Here is a 22,851-nt window from a genome sequence, read left to right as displayed (position 1 = left end):
GAAAAGAAAATGTAGCAAAAACATATCAGCCAAATGGTTTCAAAATTTCAAAAGAAGCTGTAAATATGGTCCTTTTTAGAAGATCAGGTTCTAACTAGAGTATGAGAAAGGGTAACAGTTGTTCTGATGAAGCAGTTTTTAAATTCTTGTCAGTGATTTAAAGAGAGATAACTGATGTATGTTGAAGAAGCTGGCAAGATTTTTAAATAGTTCGGACGCTACAGGGAGCATTTTTTTTTCCTTAAAGCAATGTACTCAGAAGTGTTGGCAAGATTTTATTTGAACGTAGCAGTGCTTATGTGAGGAAGTTATTTTGAATTACCCTAGTATAAATATGTATGACTTTATTTGTATTGAAAATTTCCTTTGCAAGTGAGTGACTGAGAGACTGTTATATCTCTATTGCTTGGTAAATGATTTTGGTATTTCATTTTGGAAATAAAATCTTATACTTGGAATTCAAAAATAATGTCAGAATCCTGTTTATGACCACAGGTGATTTTTGCACCTACATTAATATCTTTTGATTCTTATTTGTATGTGGAACAAATGGCACCTGTTGTCTTAGCCTGGCTTCCTTTCTGCAGTATTCACGTATGCATGCATTCATTCATTCAACAGACATACTTCAACATCTCTCAGCCACCAAACTCCACTCAAGGCACTGAACATACAATAATGGTATTGAACTGCCTTCCTTACAATATTTCAGGTCAACATTCTGTTTGCTCTGGGTAGGTTTCTGCAATATAGTGGAAATTTCTAATCTTCCTATTAATTAGCTTATTATTTATTTATTTATTTATTAAATTTTATTTATTTGAAAGGCAGAGATCACAAGTAGGCAGAGAGGCAGGGAGAGAAAGAGAGGAGAAAGCAGGCTCCCTGCTGAGCAGAGAGCCAGATGTGGGACTCGATCCCAGGACCCTGGGATCATGACCCAAGCCAAAGGCAGAGGCTTTAACCCACTGAGCCACCCAGGTGCCCCTTATAGCTTATTATTTAAAAGCTAAGCCTGTTGAAGACTGTGGACAAGGCTATCTTTCGATAGGTTTCCCTCTGAAAAGGGAGCACCAAAAGAAAGGTAAGGAGTGGTGAAGGCCCTGAGAAATAGGACCCGAAGCATAGGGAAGAAGAGAGAAGGAAGGGTACGGGAGAAAGAAAGTATTGTAAATAGGGCTCACACTTTTCACCTCAAGACCTTTGAGCAACCAGTTACTATTCTACATGAAAATGAAACTGCTGGCAAGAGAATCATCTAGACCATTGGTTGATGGAGACTGCTCATTTACTTAAAGGAGAAACAAAACGCGGCTTCTCATCTTTTCATTTTCTTTCTTTAGCTGTTGTGTGGTCTTAGCAGGTGAAGAGATCATTTATCCTAAACTGCAAATTCACACTTGCCTTTGTAAGCAAACCGTACTTGTATTAGTCCGGTCCATTTTCTCCTTATGCTTTCTTTCTTTTTTCAGGAAAAAACTCTTATTAAAATTTAATACATTTACATAAAAGTCAACCATGGAAAGACTCATCAGAGTCATTGAAAGAGAAAGACAAATATATATACACATAGTTCTGCATATTTTCATTTATTTTAGGCCAGGTGTAAAACTGATACAGAGGAAGAGGAATAAGACAGTTTATGTTAAATAATGTAACTGGGTACATAACTTGATAAAAAGGAGGTGTGTGTGTCTGAGTCCCTAAGTTCATATCCCTGCCTGATATCTTCATTTATCCTCATTCTTATCCAAATCACTACAAGTGTGAAATGAGAGATCACTTTATTTCCCTTTAAAGCTTCTTAATGAACGTCAGATTTTACAAAAAAACAACAAATATTTATGATATAATAGACACTGTTCTAGGGGATTGGGAAATATGCATCAATGATTGATCACCTTCCTTTGTCAAATAAATTACTATTTAGAGATCCTAAATGAAGCAATGATTAAAAATTTCCAGGTGATGGTACTTTGCTTCAATATCATAAAACACATTGCTTTGCTCCAAAACCAAAGTTCAAAGTGATTGCAAATGCAAGCGTACTTCATCCAGTCCTGAATATTTCCCTCAGCCACACAAGAACCCTTCCTAGTAGAAGCAGAACTTCAATAGAGATCGTCTCTACCTAAGAACCATGCAAACGATTGTAAATACTGTTTCGATATTCTATATAATTTGTAGATGATGGTAGGTAACACTATACCTCAGGATCATGCTGATTTCTCTAAACTGAAATTCTAAATATTTGTTAGATAGATAAATTAAGCTTTAAAAGAATGAGGTTTTAATTTTTCCTTCTTATTTTGAAAGGCCAAGATTTTTTGTGAACATTCACTTTTGTTCTGTCCCTCTTGTCTAGAAGGGTCCAGACACACCCAAGAACAATTAGGTAAGCTAGTTGTCCTCAGCCCAGAAGAATTACCCCTTTGCCCCAGGAGCCATACTTATTGTTCCACAACAGTCAAGGAAAAACCTAATAGGAACAGATTTCTTGTGTGTATGTAGCAAAGTTAGTTCCAGAGAGAGAGAGAAAGAAGCCTGGATCGTACTGTAGTAGAACCATCGGACCAATATGCTCCCTGTGTCCACAGCCCAGTCCTCCCCTGACGCCCTCCTTTCTAGGGCATAGGGTAGAAAAGTCACATACACAGTAGATCATGCCAGGGCCTGCTGACCAACCCCACTCCCAAATTTGCTGGCAGGAGAGTGAAGCAATATCTGTGCTATACACATAGTCTTACTTTTTTATTTTTATTTTTTTAAGTAGATGTTTCAGCACTCAACTTGAGGGCTAGGAAGAAGATACTGCAGGCCAAAGTTCTCAGTGCCCTTCTATCCCTTCCACCCCTTCCACGAGTCCTTCAATGCTCTAAGATTTGGGTAGGAGTAGGGAAAGAGCTTTGGACAGTGTTAAGATCCTCTTCCTTTCACTTTGAGCTAATGGGATCTTTGACACTTTCTGACCACACTAAGCAAGCTACAAGACTGCTCCCTCCCTTGCCACGTCACATGGGGAGAATGACACGGGAAAATACCATTGTCTTATAATTACAAATGCACATTTGAAATATATAATCTTACAGGCTAGTATCATGGTGTTTGTTATCGTGAAAACACGAACACCCCACACACACCTTTTCTACTACAAATTCAAAAAATTCCATGGTATTTTTCTTTTCTCTCTCTCTCTCTTTTTTAAGATTTTATTTATTTATTTAGAAAGAAAGCATGCATGTGAGCAGCAGTGAGGGACAGAGGGAAAGGGAGAGAGAGAATCCCAACCAGACTCCAGGTCCAGCCTGGAGCCTGATGTGGGGCTCGATCCCATGACCCCAAGATCATGACCTGAGTAGAACTAAATAGTCAGACACTTAACGAACTGAGCTACCCAGGTACCTCTCCTGGTACCTCCTATTTTTCTAATTTTGTTATCAGTAAGCATTGATGCCTGTATAATGAAAGAACCAGTTAAATAATTCCTAGTAGAATCATAAAATAAATAATAATAATAATTAAAATAATAAAATTAAAAACTAAAACACATGCTACATCTACACTACTTTTTTATAATTTAACTTCATATATTTTTCAGATAATTCATGGGAAGGAATTCCTACTTATCGATACATGTATCCTGTATCAGACATTTTACATATGTTGTTATATTTTTTCATCACAATCAGCTAAAACCTAAGTTTTCTCTTGCCCTTTTTTTTTTTAAAGTAATCTCTATGCCCAACGTGGGGTTCAAATTCACAACCCCAAGATTAAGAGTTACATGTTTTACCTACTAAGTCAGCCAGGCACCTTTCTTTTGCTCATTTTTAAAATGAGGTTCATAAGAGTTTAATATCTTGTCCTCAATACACAATTAATACACACAAAGCAGGGAATCAAACCCAATTCATCTAATTCCCAAATCTGTATCTTTGCCATTGCAATAGGCTATCATTGAGGAGACTATAAAGAATCTAGTGTCAAATACATCCAGTTTGCAGTCAACAGGCAATAAAAGAATTATATAAGAAATAAGAACTATTGGGGTGCTTGAGTGGCTCAGTGGGTTAAGACCTCTGCCTTCGGCTTGGGTCACGATCCCGGGATCCTGGGATCGAGCCCCGCATCGGGCTCTCTGCCTATTCCTCCTTTCTCTCTCTGCCTACTTGTGATCTCTGTCTGTCAAATAAATAAATAAATAAATCTTTAAAAAGAAAAGAAAGAAAGAAGAACTATTCCCAGATATGCCTGTATCATGATCTTCATCACTAATTTGTCCTGTGCTTGGGCCCAACACTGGAGCCAGGGTTAGTGAGGAGGAAACTGTACATAGGAGCCTTTCTGGAGCCGAGGGTCCTGGAGAGAAGACTGAATTGACCTGTGAAGCCACAGGCAACAAAGCTAGAGAAAGAATTCAGCCTGAGCATTTGACTTCAGTCAATGTCGTAACTAGAGAAATGAGCCTAAGTATTAGGTCCAAGAGGCAAAATAAGCCGTACATGGAAAAACAAACGCTAACACAATCATCCAGCAAGACTGGAAGTGGAACATGATAGAGTGTGCAGAGTGGGTAGACACAAGTGGTTCGGAAGGATATCTGCGAAAGGCGAGATGATTGTGGATAACCTGTGCATGTGGTGTTGGCCATGAAGGTGGCCCTGACAGATTCAAAGTCCTACATAGAACCAGACACTTGACTTCTAGAGAAAGTCATCAATTCTCCCTAGGTCAGCTCTAAAACTATCAGGCCTAGAGAAGCAGTTTTGTTGTTGTTGTTGTTGTTGTTATTTTCTTAGCTACTATTATGGCATAGTATTGTGATTATCATATTGTGATTATCATGGAGAAGAACATTTTTGAGAGGAAGGTTTTTATATTTAAATACCTGAAACAACTCTGACAACCAAAAATCACCCCCCTGGAATGGTGCAAAATTAGAACTGAATAGAGCACAAAGTTTATAATTTTGACCTTTTAATAGAATGAGGACTATTACAGAAGACCACAAAGCAGTATGAAGTTATTTCCAGGTCACCAGACAATCTGTAGGTACAAACAATTGCTGGTTCCATTTCCCTTTAAAAAGGGAAAAGAAAAAGGTACAGGCCACTCTGAGCCCCCAGGCTGATGTCCAAATGGCCCTTTTGGTGGTTTTGACCTACAAGGAGTTTGGAAGGAATTCTCTGAGAAAAGAAACAATTAGGGGACACTTGGAGTGTTTTGAGGAGTCAAAGAAAACAACAACAACAAAGAGCCATCAGTATTGGGATTAAAAATCACAATAGTTTTTTTCCCCTTAGCATTTGCATCGATTTTTCAGCTTTTGCACCAAAAAGAAAATCTGGTCTTGTGGATGTTTAAGAGACTAGGGATTTCATTTTCCATTTAATAAACTGATTTTCTCCGCCACTATAGGTACTTGGAATTAGCACAAACCCCAGGATAACTACAATTCCAAAAGGGAATGTTCAGTTCATTATGAATGGTCTTACAGCAAATAATGCTCTGACAGCCAAATTCCTGGTCTCCAAATTTGTAAATTTGCCTTTTTTTCTCACAATTCTTACTCAAGACTGCTTCTGAGCTTTTGCACATTTAACCCTTATACTCAAAGACAGTATGTTACTAAACAACATGAGAAACTTCAAGTTTATACACTTGGATTAAAAGAAGTCTGATATTTATAACCAAATTATGACCATCTTGAATACAATAAATTAACTGCTGAATGAACATAATAAAGAAATACTGTATTTATTCTCACATCGATGGCTATGCATCCCTTGAACAGGTCTAAAGAATCATAAACTAGCTATAAATCTTATGATGTTTTCCATTTTATTTCTTCACTTAATGACAAGGCATTCATTTCTCAATACAAAAATTATGAATGATACTAAAGTTAAATAGTTGTTTTTAGTAGTCAAAATTAATTTATACTATCTTTAATTGATCTGTATGTTCCGTGTTATTTTTTCAACTTTCCATTATAACAATAAAGCTATATTGTAATGACATTTCATGTATTAACTTCATTTAATTCCCGATAAAAACCCTAAGGAATGAACACTATTAGCACATTCACATTGTTGATAAGCAAACAAGTTTAGAGTTAGTTGCCTGTAATCATACAGGTAGTAATCTGCACTGCTAGCATCAGAAATAGATCCTTCAGACTTCAACTGACACAGGGGCATTAAGATTCCACGGACATATTTGCATGATCATTTTTAAAGGACTTTAAATCAGACTATATATTAATAAGTAAAAAAATGAAAAATTACCTTAAGTACCATGTCTCATTTGTCAATTATCTCAGTGTTCCACTTTTTGACCTGTATAAATAGACATAACCAAAAAATTCAATGATCAAATTCCAATAAGAAAAATATGGTGCATAATCAGTGCTTATCTCTGCATTTGGAGAGGAGAGTGAACTGATTTTACACAGGGTATTGTTTTTCCTAATTAACTAGTTTTGTCACATATTTGTATGTTATTGCTACATAAGTGGTTTACAAATTGTTAAGAAGTTTTATGGCTATCTAGAAAGAATACTACAACTTAATAAACTTACACAAATGCTAAAAAGAAATTTTACATTAAAATGTTACTTTGTTTCTTTGTCCTAAGAGAATGATTAAAAAAAAAAAACACAGCTAAAATCAAGCATTAGATATGCAAATATGTGTTCAGATCAGAGATACCAAAATTATTCAAATGATTAATTATTCATCATAAAATGTCAATTAATAATTATGAAGCATAAAAGGCATCTTTCTAATGCATCTTTATTTTTCTTGGCCTAAAAAGCAGCTTAATATACATGTTCAATTGACTTCTAACAAGTTCTAAAAATGCAACAAAGTAAACAAATTGTAAACAAGTGCAAACTCTGAATTTCAATAAGTGAACACAAATGTGCTCAAAAATGAATGAAAGGCAAAAAAATAAGGAAAACAAAAACATAGCCACATTCATGACATAAGCAGCCCCGTGTTCACTCACCTGCTAGGTAATGGGGCAACCTGGCCAAGAAACCAACCCAAGGACTCAAGTTGTGAATTTGTTTAGCAAGTACAAATAAACTTGTTTCTCTCTGAAGTGAGGGTGCTTTAGGAATTTTTTATGCTTTCTGAATAAACATTAAAAGATAAATCAGTTTCAGTTTCTTTAAATTACCTATCCTAATTTCTAAAGTCTGTTAAGTACTGCCAAAGTTTCATTGTAAATGAGAATTTTTTCACATTGTTTTACTTATAAATTATTTCTCTTTTTCAAGTATTATTATTTTTTTCCAGGAAGATTGTATCTTTTAAAAAAAATCAGTTTGAGCTGATATGATTCAGGATAAGAAACCATTTGATTACTAAGATATTGATTTATATTTATGATTATGATTTACTTTTCACTGACACCTGGTGAACTTGCTCTCTGATGACCCAGGGAGTTATTTTAGTTAAGGCGTCCCTGACCTCCTGCTGGTAGATTAATTACATATTAAACACTGTGTTTTCAAAACTAAATGATAAATCTGGACACATAAAGGAGGCACAAAAGAATCAGAGCGAGAGCGAGAGCCAGAGAGAGAGGGGATGCTAAGAAACAAAACAAGAGATTGCAAAAAGAAGATAATCAGATAAAAAGAAAGGAGAATGTAGAAAATGCAATTGGAAAAGAATTTCAAGAAAATAAGGATAAAGGACAGGGAGGGCTGACAGGAGGGCAAGAGGGAGGGAGGAAAGGAAGGATTTTTGGTTTCTAATTCCCTGGCGAAGCTGCTGGCGTCCGCGCCCTTAACGCCACAGCCTTCCAAGTTGAGGCGAAAGCCACCTCCTCGGGCCTGCGTCGCATCCAACTTACTCCAAGTTTTCTGGTGACTCCTACAGGGCCCCTTTCCGTCCCCGCCCCCCCCCCTCCCCTGGAGAGATTGACAGTCGCGTGGAGGAGGCTTTTCCAGGCACAGCCTTTCTCATGGTAATCAGCCCCCAGCATCACCTCCCGGCTGCGGCCGCTCCCGCTCCTTGCGCAGCTCGCGGACCCCGGGGACCGGAAACAGGGCGGCGGGCGGGGAGCAGGCTAGCTAGCGACCCAGGTCAGCTGACCCGGCGGCGGGGCGGGGGTCGCGGGGTTCCCGGGAGGGTACGGGTCTGGGGAGGGCAGGCGAGCGGGCGAGCGGGCGGGGACCGACACCCCCCCCCCCACGTGCTCCTCCGCCTGTGCGGCGGGGCCTTACCCTGAGATCGAATGGAGGGACCGAAGCTGGGGGCGTGGGGGACCGAGCGCGCCGAGAATTGGGGGCGACAAGCAGACCTGTTTTGCATCAATAAATTAAGACGCTCATTTGAGTCCTGAAGTTTGCTGGATCCTTTCAGGGAAGACGTTGGCAAAAGCACTGAAGCCCAGATTCAGCCTGAACTTCAAAAAATAAAGGAAAATAAAATAAAAAGAACCCCTCAGCTGGCCGCCCTGCTGGGGCCAGGTGACGTGCGTGATTCCACAGCCCGCGGGCCTCACAGCAGGGATGTTAGGGTCGGTCTGAGGTTCTCTAGTCCTGTTTTGATTTTGTTTAAGAGGGTTTCTCAGAGAGATGCTCCTGATTTTTTTTTTTTTTAAATAGATTTTCCCCTCCTATCCTAGGCTCAACTCCGAATGGATTGGATTGCAAGTTTGCACGTGAGAAAACCGTTTGGCTTGACTTGGACCCCTGCCGCCCCCCACCCCCTCCACACACACTCCAATCCAGGGGTCTCCCTTATCACCCTTTGCTTGCAACTCTAAAAGAAGTTGCCCACCTCCTGCGTAACAACACAGGGTTGAAATAATTCCTCTAGATGAAAGATCAATTCCGTTTCAAAACGAGAATACGTTTTCTTTTTTTTTTTTTATTTTCTCCACATGGTACAAAATAAACAAAATTTGCTATAAAAAAATATTCATTAGCTGGGCCAAATTCGAATTCCTTCCACAGCCTGCGTGTTCAAGGGCAGAAACATTGTATCTCTTCGGGCTTCTGGGCCGGCGAGCGGAGCTGGGGGCTGGCGCGAGGGGTGGGGGAAGGGGGGGAGCAAACTGCTGTGAAAGTTGGGGAAATTGACAGATTGAGAGGTGAATTGGGGGACAGGCACCAGATCCTGGCTGAAGGAAATTGGAAAACAAAAGTGCATCTTCTCACCCTGCCTGGGTGGAGGGAATCCTGAGGGAGGCAGTTTATTTTACTGAAAGAAATCCTAAAGAATTTTTTTTCTCCCTCCAATGTCGATGGCAATATCATTTCAGATTTACTTGTATCTGTTGTTTTAATCCCCTTCGTCTGCGCTAATCTCGAAATGGATTATTAATGGGGAAGAAAGATCGGGAAGGAGCGATTCATTTGCAGGACTTGTTTTTACTGTGTGAGGAGCCGAAAGCACCAGTCCTCTCTCGACTTTTCCCTGCGCCCTGCGCTTATGCATCCCGCTGATCCCACGATCCTCATTGTCCCCGACCTGGCCTTCGGACTAAGGGAGTGTTCGGAACAAATTTATATTCGGCTTCCTCCGATCTCACCGCCTCTGCGTTGGTGGGAACTCTTGGTCAAATGAGGACTAGAGTGCCAGGGGCGTGCCAGGCAGGGGCGGGGGGCAACCTACGTGCGCGCTCACCCCTCTCAGAGACCGTTCCCTTGCCATCATCCAAACATACACCTTAATGGAAACCTGAAAGATTGCTTTTTTTTTTTTTAACCCCAAATCAAATACTCGAAAGTCGGAACTCCCAGTCCTAAGTGTTGGGGCTGCCTCCTGCCACTTCAACAATTACTGAGCCCAGAGCAATCAGATGATTAGGTGTTTTTAATGGAAATACTCGAGTCTCTCTCTCTCTCTCTCTCTCTCTCTCTCTCCAGCCAGATCCTAAGTAACCTGACACTAATATACATAATAAAGACAAGTGATTTGTTAGCCCTTCCCTTGGACCCTTTGACCTGAGGTTTTGCTAAGAGAGAGTCTGCGACTGGAACCATCATCCAATGACTACCTGGGCTAATGCAGTGAGTGGGATCTTGACTGGAATCAGTCCTTGCAATGAATGGAATCCTTCTTCCATGGGAATGGAAGTGGGGATACTGAAAAGCAAACTTCTAGAGAATGCTGGATTCCATTTTTTTTTAATAAAAAGGAGGGGAAAGTGGGAAGAGGAAGAAAAAAGGACATTAACAATAGAGAGAAATCTCAGAGGAGGAATTTGATAAATCATACATAGATTTAGTATGTACTATTACAAGTAATGTAAAACATAATATTTAAAATATGTCTGGCCCATATTGGAAATCATTAATTTTCCTTTTTTTTATAATTAACTTTTAGACTGATGATCTTGAATGCGCCTCTTCTATAGGTAAATTATCTGTAATGGGGTGGGGAAGAAGATTAATTTATCTAGTTATTCTCATTGTACTACTCAAGTTGGGAGAGAGGTGAGTCTGTAAACAACTGTGAAAATTTACTTGCTTGCAACTTAAAGTAAGAAGTGGCTGTGGTCATGCTGGATAGCTTTTGCACCCCCCCCCCCCATACAAAATACAAAGACATGCACCTCTGGGAGTGTGGATGTGACTACCCCTGTGGTGGCTTTCCCCTCCTCTGAGTACAATTGCAAGTGACTCCTGAATTCAAAGTCTTGCTTTAGGCACACATTCAAAGCACAATTCAAAGCAGTTTATCTTAATATAAGTAAAAGTCTGGTGTTGGATCAGGGTATTATTTGTTTCAGATTTCATCAGACTGAAAACAGGGGGCTGTGACACTAACAATATTAAAGCAGAAAAGCTGGCGTGAGGTTGTTTAGTCCTCTTTAACACCTCCACCTTTACCTTTGCTAGAAGTCCAAAGGCTGTGTGGGACTAGAAGTTTGTGTTCTGAGGTTCTCAAGCACTTTCACTCTTCAAAAAAAAAAAAAAAAAAAAAAGTCTCACAGTTCTTTAAGAAATTGAGCCTGAACCATTGGAGGCTAAGAGATTTCTTCCTTTTCCGATAAATGCCTGTGCTCAGCATCCTCAAATTTGGCTGTCTTTATTTACTTCTATATTAGTTCCAATTACGTGCAGTGTAAACCAGCTTTTTGATTAACAAAACAGCAGAGCATTGGTTAAGAACACTTAAACTTCAAAAAAAATTCCCCTGGGAAGTGGGCTCTGAATTGGTTAATAATGTGCAGTACTTGCTAAATTGCTGACTTCCAGATGTGGAAAATATCTTTCTTGTTTAGGACCTATGTAACCTGATTGGATTACGACAGAAGCGTCACGTTGGAAGCTTTTGAGTGATTATTTAATTAACCATACAGTAGAAAGCTGTATTCTCCAGGAAATCCCTTCCATATTTACATAACCAATCCCTTCAGAGCAAAGGTGGAGTCTTTTCTTTTTAATTTTACTTTAATTGCAATATCAAAAAAATATATATCCCAAAACTTAGACCCCATACCGTTTAATATTATGCTCTTCCTTCCCTGCTAAGTTCCTCTATGGCCTTTCTCCTTTTCCTCCTACACACACTCCCTCAGTTTGTAGTGAGGTCTCCGTGAGATGTAGAGGGATTCAGAGATCAGTTAACCCAGTGCTCTATGTTAATTTACTTAGAGACCTTTTTTTAAAATGCCAAACTACTTTTTAGTATTGGGATCTAATCCAGAAATTCACCATACACACACCCCAACACACACACCCTAAGAGGCTATTCACGTGCAGTTTTTTTTTTTTTTCCTGGCTCTGCCATCTAAAAAGAAAAATAAATAAATAAATAAGAAAAAGGGCAAAGAATTTAGTTCCAGAAGACGTGCTGAGAAATCCACACAACTTAATGTGCATCTCAAATCTGGTCATTAGAAATATCTGTATAAGAAGAGGCGATCAGGATTGAGGACCCGGGATCTTTCCCTTTAACTTTCGCCCCTAAGAGTTCTCCAGTTCTGTGAATGGTGTGCACCGTTTTCCGCCCTGTACTCTGTAGGATTTAGTGATGAGGATAATGATGCCAAAGGCTTGACGGGGGGGGGGGGGGGGGGGCGTGGAGAAGGGAGGGGAGGGAGGGAGGGAGGGAGGCGAGAGGGAGGGAGAGAGGAAGGGAGGGAGGTGGAATTTCATTTCTTCCACTAAAGCGTTTGCGGAGACTTCAAGGTATAATCTATCCCAGATCCTTTCCCAGAGAGAAACTTGGCGATCACGTTTTCACATGATGCTCACGCTCAGGGCGCTTCAATTATCCCTCCCCACAAAGATAGGTGGCGCGTGTTTCAGGGTCTCTCCTCTCTCTCCTACAGAAAAGAAAAAGAAAAAAATGTCATTAGAAGAGGCGTAACACGTCAGTCCGTCCCCAGGTTTGTGTTTCCTGGAGTGGCCGAAAGAGATCAGTTCTAACCTGCTCCGCAGGAATAACGGTCCTGCCTCCCGACACTCTTGGCGAGGTTTTGTACAGTTTGCTCCGGGAGCTGTTTCTTCGCTTCCACCTTTTTCTCCCCCACACTTCGCGGCTTCTTCATGCTTTTTCTTCTCACCATTTCTGGCCAAAACTACAAACAAGACTTCGCAGGTAGGTTTTTTTTTTCCCTTTTCTCTCTTTTTATTCCTTTTTTGTATGGTCATCTCCCACCGTCCTTTTATGATTTTTCTCCTTTTAAGTGGGGATGTGAGTCTGAAGTGAGAAGGAGTGTCTGTGGGCAGGAATTTCAGGTGGGTTTAGCTCCTTTATGGCAAGCTTTTCCCAAGAGTGACTTCTTCGATTTCTCTGGCACTCCCGCTCTCTCTCCTTCCTTTTCTCTCCTTTTTCCTCACCTAGATAATTTGCCCTGTACCTGTCCATTCAGGTAACCAAAGGTGCCCTTTGCTACCTAGCCTAGGAAAAGTTTTATTGAGAACTACATGATGGAATGAAAACTCTTCAAGAGGAGAGATTCTGCTCTATTTTTGCATCTAGTTCCAATTCATTGTATTCAGCAATTAAAACTTGGCAAATACCTGTTAGTAATTACAAAACTTGATCGATACAAACCTACCAAATTCAGGGGCAAGTCTTTCTCTTAGATATGGCAGTGCATCCTCTCCCACAGGAGAAGGCTGTTTTCTAAGCAGAAAGTTGCCTGTTTTTGTCTGCTTAGCGAGTTTCATTTCTTTATTTTATTCTTTGTGTGTGTATGTATGTGAAGTAACACCTCACTTCTGTGATGATAAATAAAGAAGTGAAAGTCCTCATGGAACTTGAGTCGTTTACCAAAGTGTGTGTGTAGGGGGGGGGGTCACTACAGCTGGGAAGAAAGCTGCTGTCAGGATATCAGAGTTTTAAATTGAGGGTAACTTTTGAAATTGTATTTTAAATGGCAAAGTCTTATAGACATGGATTTAACAGGACACACATGCACACACATATCCCATTCCATACTTTGGCACTGAAAAGTCGAGAGAGATAGCTGGAGTTCCCAGGAACAGTGATGTGCCCGGCTAACATGAATGTGTTTATCTTTCACCTACTTATATATTTTACATGCTCCCCCTATAATGATGAAGGCAAGATTACTAACTCCAGAGTTAGAAATAACAGGCAAAGATAAAGTTTACAGCACAAATGCCCTGTCTCTCCCTCACACGCACACATGCTCATAAAACTAGCAGCTTACTTTATTAAACATGTATTTATATGCAATCGTGTGTAAGTCTCAGCATGAATACAGACAGGCCAGCTGTTTCATCCCAGACACTTGTGTGACCATTTTCTTATTTCAGGATTTTTCCCAACAATTTCCAATCAATAGGAGAGCCAAGAAATGACAAAATGTGTCAAACTTAAAAGTCACCCACTATGCCTAGGTTAAATTCAAGGTGCTTTCTAAATCATCCACTTCCCCTTCTCTACGCACAGCCCCCCCCCCCACCCCTCTCAGCAAATGTGTGGAAACTGATACTCACTTTCCAGGTTTTCTGCAAAGCTTCTAGCACAGGAGACAATAGGTGCGGGGCGTGGGGACTGAGTGTGCTCGGCAGAGAAAGGGTTAATGGCCCTTGTGTTACAGTTTGCATCTGTTACATCTTTTATAGCCCCTGTTTAAACTAATCCTCGAGGCACAGCATCTTCCCAACCTCCACCGAGTTTCGGGATTCTCCTTCTCTCCTGCCTGCCTCCGAGGTTCCCCTTCTCCAAGTTTTGACAGTTTCAGCTGAAAAAATGCAGCGCCTCTCTCGATTTTTAGGTACAAAAGTTTGGAAGCCAGAAAGGATACGATCATTTAGTACAGCTTAAAAGTGTTGCCGTAGCGGTTGGACTTTCTCTTTCCTTTCTTGAGGGGATAAAAAAATTTTTTTCTACTAGAACTATTTAAGGGAACCAGTGTAAGGGAGCATGTGTGTGAATGAGGTGGGGGAAAATACTTAAGTAAATATTGTCAAAGTGGAGGGGGGGGTGGGGGGGTGGGAAGCGACAGTGTCCAAAGAGGCTTATAATTATACTTCTTATTTCGGCGTGAAACGGGAAATCTTAATTTGGGGGCGGGGGACGGGGGGGGGAGGTAGAGACAGTGCCTCGATAAACTCCGAAAGGGGAGGGGAGGGGGCGCGGGGCGAGTGGGCTTCCTATAATTACTATTATCAATTTGCCCGAGTGTGCTTCATCGGGGGCTGTTTCGCGTTGTTTGTTTGTTTGTTTCCTCTGGGGAATGGGGTTGTGGGGGGGGTGGGGTGCGACAAGATGAGAGTGAAAGAAAGCCTCGCCTCACCCCAAGTTCCCGAGCCGGGCTGAGGACTTTTCCGCGGAAAGGGTCCGCCTAGCCCTGAGTCAAGCAGCCTTACTGTACCGCTGTGTGCATTCCCTCATACGGTCAGGAGTTATGACTCATTTTGAAGATGTAATTCTTGTCTCTCTGATCCCCTCGCGGGTGCAACACACCAAACAGTAACAAACACAAAGCGCCTCGGGGCCAAGGCTGGGGGGTAGGGGGCGGGGAGGGGGCCGCCGAAGTTTCGCTTTGGCGTTGGGGGGCGCGGATGGGTGCTCGCCGGGGCCCTGGCCCGGCTCCCCTGGGCGGCCCGCGCGCGTTTCAATGGGCGCGGGCGATGCCCACATTGTCGCTGTGTTTGGTTGCTAGATCGAGCCTGCGTGCTGCCGAAGCAGGGCGCCGAGTCCATGCGAACTGCCATCTGATCCGCTCTTATCAATGAAGCAGCCGATCATGGCGGATGGCCCCCGGTGCAAGAGGCGCAAACAAGCCAATCCCAGGAGGAAAAACGGTAAGAAGCGGCCCGAACCAAACTTTTCCGGGCCACTCCGCGGCTCGAGACCCAGGGAGAAGGAGGGGGAAAGGGAAAGGGAACCGAGGCGGCGGCGGCGGCGGCGGCGGCGCCCAAGGGCTCGCGGGCGAGCCTCTCTCCGTGGCCGGCGCCGGAGCCCGGCGCGCGCGGCGACTGGACCCAGGGAGTTGGGGAAGTGCCGGGCAAAGTGAGCGGGGGGCGCCGAGGGGCTCCGAGCGCCGGGGTCCGGCGGGGGCCCCGCGCCCCTACCCCCGCCGCCCCCTTGCGCCCCCGCCTCCGCCCTCCTGCTGCCTCCGCCTCTCGCTCCGCTAGCGCCCGGTCCGCCGGGTCCCCGGCCGGGCTGCGGGAGTGTCCGGCAAGGGTAGGGCGGGGGCCCGGTCGCCAGGTCGTGCAGGGTCCCGGGGCGGGGGCGGGGGTGGCAGAGGAGCTGCGAGGGCGGGAGAGGGGGCCTGGGGCTGTGCCTCCGCAAGGCTTAAAGTTTCTTGCCGGAGTCTCGCGGCCGCCGCTCCGTAAGCCAAGTAACGGTCCGCGGGCAGCGGGGCCCGGCCGGGCGCGCCCGGACCCTGGGTGGGAGGGACTCGGCCGGCCCTGCGCGGGTCCGGCAGGGTCCGTGCGGGCTCGGGGGTGGGTGGCTCCTCTCCAGCGGGCTCTAGCCCCACGTCGGGGACTCGAGGGGTTGAAGAGAGCGGGGAGACTTTTCTGGGCAGTTTCTACATGGTCAGGAGGAGCCCGTTATTCAAGCTGAGTCAGGAAGGAGGAAGGAGATGGGGGTGTGAGGGGGACCCACAGACCAGAGGTGGGAGATTAAAAGGGTGACTGTTAATAAGGTCTATCTTGGAGAGAGGCAGAGAAGGGATGAAGGAAAGGAAAGAGAGAAACAGAGAGACAGAGAGAGATCGACCCCCCCCCCCCCAGGTATTACCCCCAAGAAAATCGTGGGAATAAAAGAGAAAAGTGATTGGCAAGAGCGCAGAAGGCGCCTGGGGGAGGGGAGAGAGCTGGGGACCAGAGAGGGTGCTGGGGGGAGCTGACAGAGGATTCTGAGTTTAAAAAGAAAAACCAACCCCCCAAAACAAACAAGCGAACTAGCGCCAGCTCAGACTGGGAAAGGAAACTTCTCGCTCCCCTCGATCTCAGCTTGATCACCCGGCACGGGGCCGCGTTGACGCTCCTGAGCTGGACGTGGGGACGCGGCGCCGGCCCGGCCTCCGGCCTCCCGCAAACCCAGCCCGCACCTCGCGGGGACCGCCCGGCCCACTTGGAGCAACTTTCCTCTAGAGAGGACAATTGTGCGCGCCCCCGGCCTGCCCCGGAGCTGCGCGGCGCAGGGAGGGGGCGGCTGTAGGCGCAGTGTGGGGTTCGGGAGAGAGAGAAAACACAAAGAAGAGAGAATTTTGATTAGAGACAAGTGATGCTTCTCTCTCTGTCTCTCTAGGTTGTGGTGTGTGTGTGTGTGTGTGTGTGTGTCTTTTGCTTGTTGTGGTAGAGGTGTCGAGCCATATGGGGGAGTGAAGAGGAATTTTGGTCAGAAACTGTTCGTTACGTTATCCTGCCTTTTCCCTTTGTGCTGCCTTTGATCTATTTGCTTGGCTTAGTATTACAAAAAAGGGGGGGAAAAAGAAAGAAAACAAGTACGATAATATATTCCGAGCTCCTTCCCCAAGATCCAATTGAGGCTGCCTCTTTTTAAGTCAGTCTTTCCTCTCTCTCTCTCTCTCTCCCCCTCTCTCTGTCTCTGTATCTCTGTCTCTCTCTTAATTTAATTTTTTTCTTCATTCTGGTATCTGGCATTATTTAAGGTGGTCCTTACACAGGAGACCTCCCCTTCTCCATCTCTGGGTAATTTAGTAGACACTAAAATTATACCTAATGTCCCCCTCTCCTCTCTTGTGTTTCCTCTGTTCCTTTTATTAAATGTTGGTTATTGATTTTCTAAAATCAATGTCTGTTGTGGGGCTTTTTTCCCCCTCTTACAAGTATCTAAAGCACGGTGCTGATCAACTGGATAACAAAAGCTTTGTGTCAAGGAGGCTTTTTTTTTTCTTATGTTAAACAGTCATTTTTTGAGAGAGAGAGAGAGAGAGAGAGAGAGAAGAGACCGAGATATAAAGCAAGGTTCCCAGAAGTGTTCTTTTGCAGAAGAGACTGTTTAGAATGTTTGTTTCTGCTTTCCTGCCTCCTCCCACCCCCTTTGGGATTTTGCCACCGATGACCAGCCTGGCCCCGGCAGTGAGGTCAGGCCAGAGCCCAGGTCTGTGGAAATAGAAAGCTCCAAGCTTCCTGGGAACCCTAAGGGGTGGGGTTGGTCGAAAGGGAGGCCTGCTGGGGGCTTCGCAGGTGAAACAGAGTGCCAGGGAGGTGCTCAGCCATGGACACTGCAACCATTTTTCCTCCGCCCAGCCACTAACTTGGGAGAAAGAAGCCTCAACACTCCGAAATGGAAAGTTGAATTGCACATTTTAAGACATTTACCTCAGACCTTGCACACTTAACAGCAAGCCTGTCCGTTGCTTACAGCTTCTCTAACTTTGACTATTACCTGTCTCTTTTTCCAAATAATCTATGGAAAAACAGGCTGTGAATTGGTTGCTTGTCAGTGCTTTTCTTTAGGTTTAATCTGACTGAGCAATGCCCTGGTTTTGAGAAGCAGGTAGAAGAGTTTTCTTCCCCCTTTTTCATTTTCTTTCTCATCAAGCACATATCCAATGCTTTTCCCTTTGGGGATTGCCAGGATTTATCTGAACTGAGTGGATTTTTCTTCTTTCCTGGATTCATGGAAAAGATGTCACTTTTGAGCTTGTGTCTTTGCTGATAACACTAAATATGATGATGCTTATCAAAATCATATAGAAATTCCTGGAAAGGAATAATGGCAATACTAATCACAGAAGTAAGAAGCTGCAAGGAAAAAAAAAAAAGATGGTCATCCAGGAAACTAGAATGGCACGTTATATAATTTTAATGAAGTCAACAACGTATATATAGATGAAGGCGACAAGAAGAAAAACATGTAAAGCAGGTGTGTGTGTGTGTGTGTGTGTGTGTGTGTGTGTTTGAAAGGCTGGTCAAGAATGTGGGTCGAAGATGATGCTGTACACAATTATTAAAAAGCAATGGAGAAGGAGGCAGTTTGAGGGAAATAAATGTGCAAAGAGAGAAACAAGAATCTAAAATCCAGCCTTCAAGATTCTCAGGCCAGCAAGATGCTTGGTAAAGACAGTGCCAGGGCCAAGTTAATCCATAGCTGACAGTCTCCTTTCCCCCACATGGAAAGGATGAAATCTCTTCCCAGAAAGTAAGATGTGCAGGAGGAAAGGGGGAGAGGGGTGAGGGGGAAGGAGGCAAAAAGCAAGTTGCCGGCAGACAAGAATGTGTGTCGGTTTCAAGAAAGTTCAGTCAGATGATCTTCAGTCGCCTGACTCACTTTGTAACACTTTCACTGAAGCTGGAGAGGAGGGGGAATACCCAGCCCCCCCTTTTCCATTCCCCTGATTATACCCCACTATCTCCACACAGCCTTGGAGTCAGAAATGAGCACTTGGAGCAGGAGATGCCCGGCTGTTCCCTGCCACTGGCGGCCCAGTTGTAACTTGCAAAGTTTGTTGCTTTAGCCCTTGATTCGGGCTCTGGCTCTTGGGGATGCTCCTGCTTCCCTCCTGCCTCCTGTGGAGCCTGGGAAGATGGGCAAGCCTCCCCAGCCCACTGCCTTCCAGCATCAGCCTCTGAAAAATCGCACATAAACATGCAGGTTGTAACAAAAATCAAATCCGGAGACTGCGTGTTTCAGAAAAGGGAATGAAGTTGTCTTTTTCAATGAACACTGAATTAGGAGTGAAGGGGAAAAGGAAATGGAAGAAAGAAAAGTTAAATTTGATTTTTCTTCAAACTTTCAACTAAAGGGTTGGGGATTGTATGGGGGGAGTGGGGAAGATTTTTACAAATGCCTTTGGTCCCTGACTTCTAGTGGTAAAGAAAAGGGATGAATTTGGATGTTTTCAGGGCTTTGGACCCTAGGAGAGAAACAATCAGATGAGCAGAAATGATTATCCTTTTTTAAGATAAGCCCTCTCTCCTTACCACTTCCTTAAAGGGAGTGGAGGCGCTGGTGGTGATGCTTAGAGGCAGCAGAGGACGGAGAAGTTGCTTCCGTTTCAGAGATGCTTAAATAAAAAGGAAAAGAAATGCATTCTGCCCCTTCTGAAGGATGTGGCTCCTGCCTCTCCTCTCTGAGAGGTGAAGTTGGGACGGTGCAGCCCAGAGTCAGAGCCCCTTAGTATACACTGAGGCAGGGAAGTTGCCTTCGGATTACACTCGCTTCAGACTTGGTTCTCTTTGCAAGTGGAGAAATCTTTTGCAAGTAGCTCTCTCCATAAAGTTGGTGAGTTTCTAGGGAGCCCGTTTTGCTGATTCTCAAGGCTTTCAGAGGCAGTTTGTGTGGCAGGTACCAGTTCTGAGGGCGCTCCAAAGATATCCATCTCCATCCTTTTCTCTCTGTGGAGATCTTCTGCAAGTTTCGTCACGCTGCACACACACAAGACTGGGGGCTATGTATCTAGACTGATCTATTTGTTTTATTTTGGTTTGGAAAAACTAAGTCAATTGAGGTAGAACATGCCTTCCTTGGTAACAGAGCCACTAGCCTGCTGACATCCATAGTGTGACACTCCACCAGGGGTAAGGGTGAGCTAAGGATTTTAAACTTTACGTTGTTACTCTGTTGCCAAATCAAAATAAATTCACGTCTTTAAGCATTTATTTCCAAACACGAATAAAGCCAAGAGTAAAGTTCCCTGCTAAACTGCTATGTCATATGTATCCGATGCTGCTTGCTTGCTTGCTTAATTTGCTCCAAGTAAAGAAAATTCCAAGAGGTTATCAAAGACCCTAATGCCGTATTAAGAATATTTCCTTGGAGAAATATATGTCTCCCCTGAAGGTAGGAGAGGACAGTGTTGCTAGCTCTCTAGCAGAGCCGCGTTTATTCCAAGATGTGGGAGATTCTTTTCCTTACAACAGTTTTTGTCATCTGCATTCTTCCAAGGCTTTTAAGGTGCATTTTCTTCTGTGTGAAAGGGAACTCTTTGTCCTTTTCCTCTCCAGCACCGTGGCTTCCCAAGGTAGACACTATTTTGTGCCTGTCACAGAGAGAGGGAGTGCAGGTTTGCAATGCTCACAGACAATTGATTGTCTGCCCTAATGTGTTTCATTTACATGTTTATAACGTCAATGGTGCTGGGGTGTCCACTGTACCATTCATTCCCGCATTCCCACAAGGGGGCAATTGTCTGAATGGCCAAGTCAGACACCTTTTTGATTGCTCTTTGGTTGTCTTTTTAGAGCAAAGAGATAAAGGAGGAAAATCTGTGATGCAGAAACACTAGTTGAAAATATACAGAATTAAATGTCACCACAAAAGCAGATGTTAACATAAGCCCAAATATGCTTTTTAGCCAAGATGTGAAGGTTGAAAAAAAATTATTCAGAGCAGAGGGAAGGATGATTTAAAACCAATAAATATAGCCTTTATCCCCCCCCCCATTTCTTTTCTTTCTTTACCAATCAGAAGATGAAATGTGATTTTCCTTTTCATTTTTAAGCCTTGAAACATCTAGGCACCTCCCTATTATTTGTATGTTGGCTGTGATTTGTGAATTTTGTATATATTTACATAGCTCTGTTTATACCAACAGCATCAGCTTACCACTTGGAAAATCTATTGAATGACTATTTGGGCTGTGGGGAGTGTAAACTTTTAAAAAGTAAGATCCAAGTATTTCTTCATCAAGCATTTTTTAAAAGGAAAGCAGTAATAATCAGCAGACTCTATGGAAGTCTTTGCCTTAATAGCTATGTGCCAAATACCTTTATCTTGGGTGACAGTCCTGTCAGAGTGAAAACTCTCAGGAAAAGTGTAACTAGTAGTTACAAAGTAAATAAAGAATTTCGTTTTAAGGTGTTCTGTACTGTTTTTATACTATGTGCGTGTGCGTGTGTGTGTGTTGTCTTGTGTTTCCTCTGAGAAAAGTGAGAGGAAAAGCCATCCATGTGTGTGCTTTTGGCTTTTCTCTTCATTCAGTTCTCCCCTTCATATTATGCATATATGTATCACACATGAATACATCTGCTTAAAAAAGAAAGATTTCACAGTTCAGATGGTGCCTTGCTGGTTCATTAAGGTAATACAGTTATTAGAAGTTGGTCTAATTTCGCGTGTGGTCCAAAAGGAGAGAAAATACTAACTCTCGTGTCATCTGGTAGGAGGTAAATAGGGTGGGGAAACTTTTATAATTTTGTAGTAAATTAGGGAGAAAAAATCGCCAGTCTGTGAAAAGATTTTTGCCTCTCCGGGAAGACACGCACAGTAGCTGCACCGTTAGCTGAACCCCTGACACGGCGGTCTTTTGAATGCCTTAGGTATGATTTCACTTTCGCTCACATCAATGCTGACCTGAATGCCTTTCATATCTGATCCGCTGTGTCTCTCCCAGTAAACATCCCCTGAGGGGAGAACAAAGAAAGGAGCTCTTCTTCTTCTTAATCACAATTCAGCCCTTTCACCGCCGGCAGGCTCCATTTGCATTCTGCCACAGAAAGCCAAGATGAAAAGAAAGAGAGAGAGAGAGAGAGAGAGGAGAGAGGAGAGAGGAGAGAGGCAGAGGGTAGTAAAATAACTTAGGTGTTTGTGGCTGTTTGTTGGGCTTTCCCTAGTTACCAGCCTTATATAGTTGATGCTTGACCAGGCCCTGTCCCTCCTGACAGGCATATAGTGTTACAAGATGGCATGTCTGTACTATTCATGGCCACCCGCTCAACACTTGAGGTAAAAAGTGTCAGCGAGGGATCAAATTCTCCCTCAGAAGCCTGTTAGACTTGGGGTCAGGTGTGTGGACTTCCCACTCTTGAGTGCTGCCTACTATTTGGCTTTACTTATTGTTTACCATCAGACCAGAGAGGTGAGGGCACGGGGTGGGGGGGGGCGGGGGGGGGCGTCGGCGGGGGAGGGGGGATTGCTGCAGCTGGAGACTGCTCTGGAGGAGAGAAGGGATAAAGTCTCCCAAGGCCCTGCTCTGGTTTCAGTGATGGGTGTCTGGCCCAGAGAAAAAGGGAGAAGTGCTTACACCCAGCCTGAACACACTGATAAATCTTCAGGAAAACTGGAAAAGACTTTCCCATTTTTTCCCCTGACTTTTTATGATAATTCATATTTTCAAATGAAAGGGGAAAAAAGCCAAGAAAGAAACTCTCAAATGAGCCAAAAAGGAAAAAAAAATTCTCTGAAAAGAATTTTAGGGGGAAAAGTTGTTCTATTTTAAAAAGCTTTGAGGGCTGTAAAGTGCCACGTTTTTCACACCTTCTCCATACTTTTTTTTCAGATTTTTTTAGTATGTTTAACATTTGTGAGATGACAGCCTTTTTGTATCTCAAACTGGATGCTTCAAGATTTGTAGGGAGGGGTTGGTGGTATTCATGCTCTCCTCAGAGAGAAAGTTTATGCCTCAAGGGCTCCTTCTTACTGGGAACTGTTTAAACCCTCGCAGGCGGACCTGTCAGGTTTTACTGTGTTATTTGCCTCC

The 22,851-nt window shown here is 43.5% G+C and overlaps 2 protein-coding genes across 14 annotated transcripts in view; one reads left to right on the top strand and one right to left on the bottom strand.

Annotated features, from left to right (window-relative positions):
• Positions 1 to 13,918, bottom strand: part of LOC309843774 (uncharacterized protein) — an 80,102-nt gene extending 66,184 nt beyond the window's left edge. For 2 of the 7 annotated variants that reach the window (XR_014300330.1, XR_014300331.1), the window contains exons 1-2: positions 8,240 to 8,625; positions 6,288 to 6,338 (exon numbers count right to left, since the gene is read on the bottom strand). Coding sequence is in view for 1 of the 7 variants with exons in the window: in XM_082689521.1 (XP_082545647.1) it covers positions 12,243 to 12,297; positions 12,402 to 12,693; positions 13,036 to 13,147 (459 nt within the window). In the remaining 6 variants the exon portion in view is untranslated. Of the gene's footprint in view, positions 1 to 6,287; positions 6,339 to 7,011; positions 7,139 to 7,408; positions 7,842 to 7,866; positions 8,052 to 8,239; positions 12,298 to 12,401; positions 12,694 to 13,035 lie in introns of those variants that run through there. The other 5 variants (XM_082689519.1, XM_082689521.1, XR_014300332.1 and 2 more) reach the window with 5 other exon arrangements.
• ZEB2 (zinc finger E-box binding homeobox 2) overlaps positions 12,308 to 22,851 on the top strand; it is a 131,481-nt gene continuing 120,937 nt past the window's right edge. The window contains exons 1-2 of one of the 7 annotated variants that reach the window (XM_082689496.1): positions 12,308 to 12,572; positions 15,115 to 15,256. In XM_082689496.1, coding sequence (XP_082545622.1) covers positions 15,184 to 15,256 — 73 coding nt within the window. In that variant the 5' untranslated portion in view covers positions 12,308 to 12,572; positions 15,115 to 15,183. Of the gene's footprint in view, positions 12,573 to 13,940; positions 14,224 to 14,489; positions 14,922 to 15,114; positions 15,257 to 22,851 lie in introns of those variants that run through there. The other 6 variants (XM_082689497.1, XM_082689498.1, XM_082689494.1 and 3 more) reach the window with 6 other exon arrangements.

Source organism: Mustela nivalis, assembly GCF_964662115.1.
Source record: "Mustela nivalis genome assembly, chromosome: 11".
Taxonomy (NCBI): domain Eukaryota; kingdom Metazoa; phylum Chordata; class Mammalia; order Carnivora; family Mustelidae; genus Mustela; species Mustela nivalis.
This window is presented reverse-complemented; position numbering and strand designations above follow the sequence as displayed.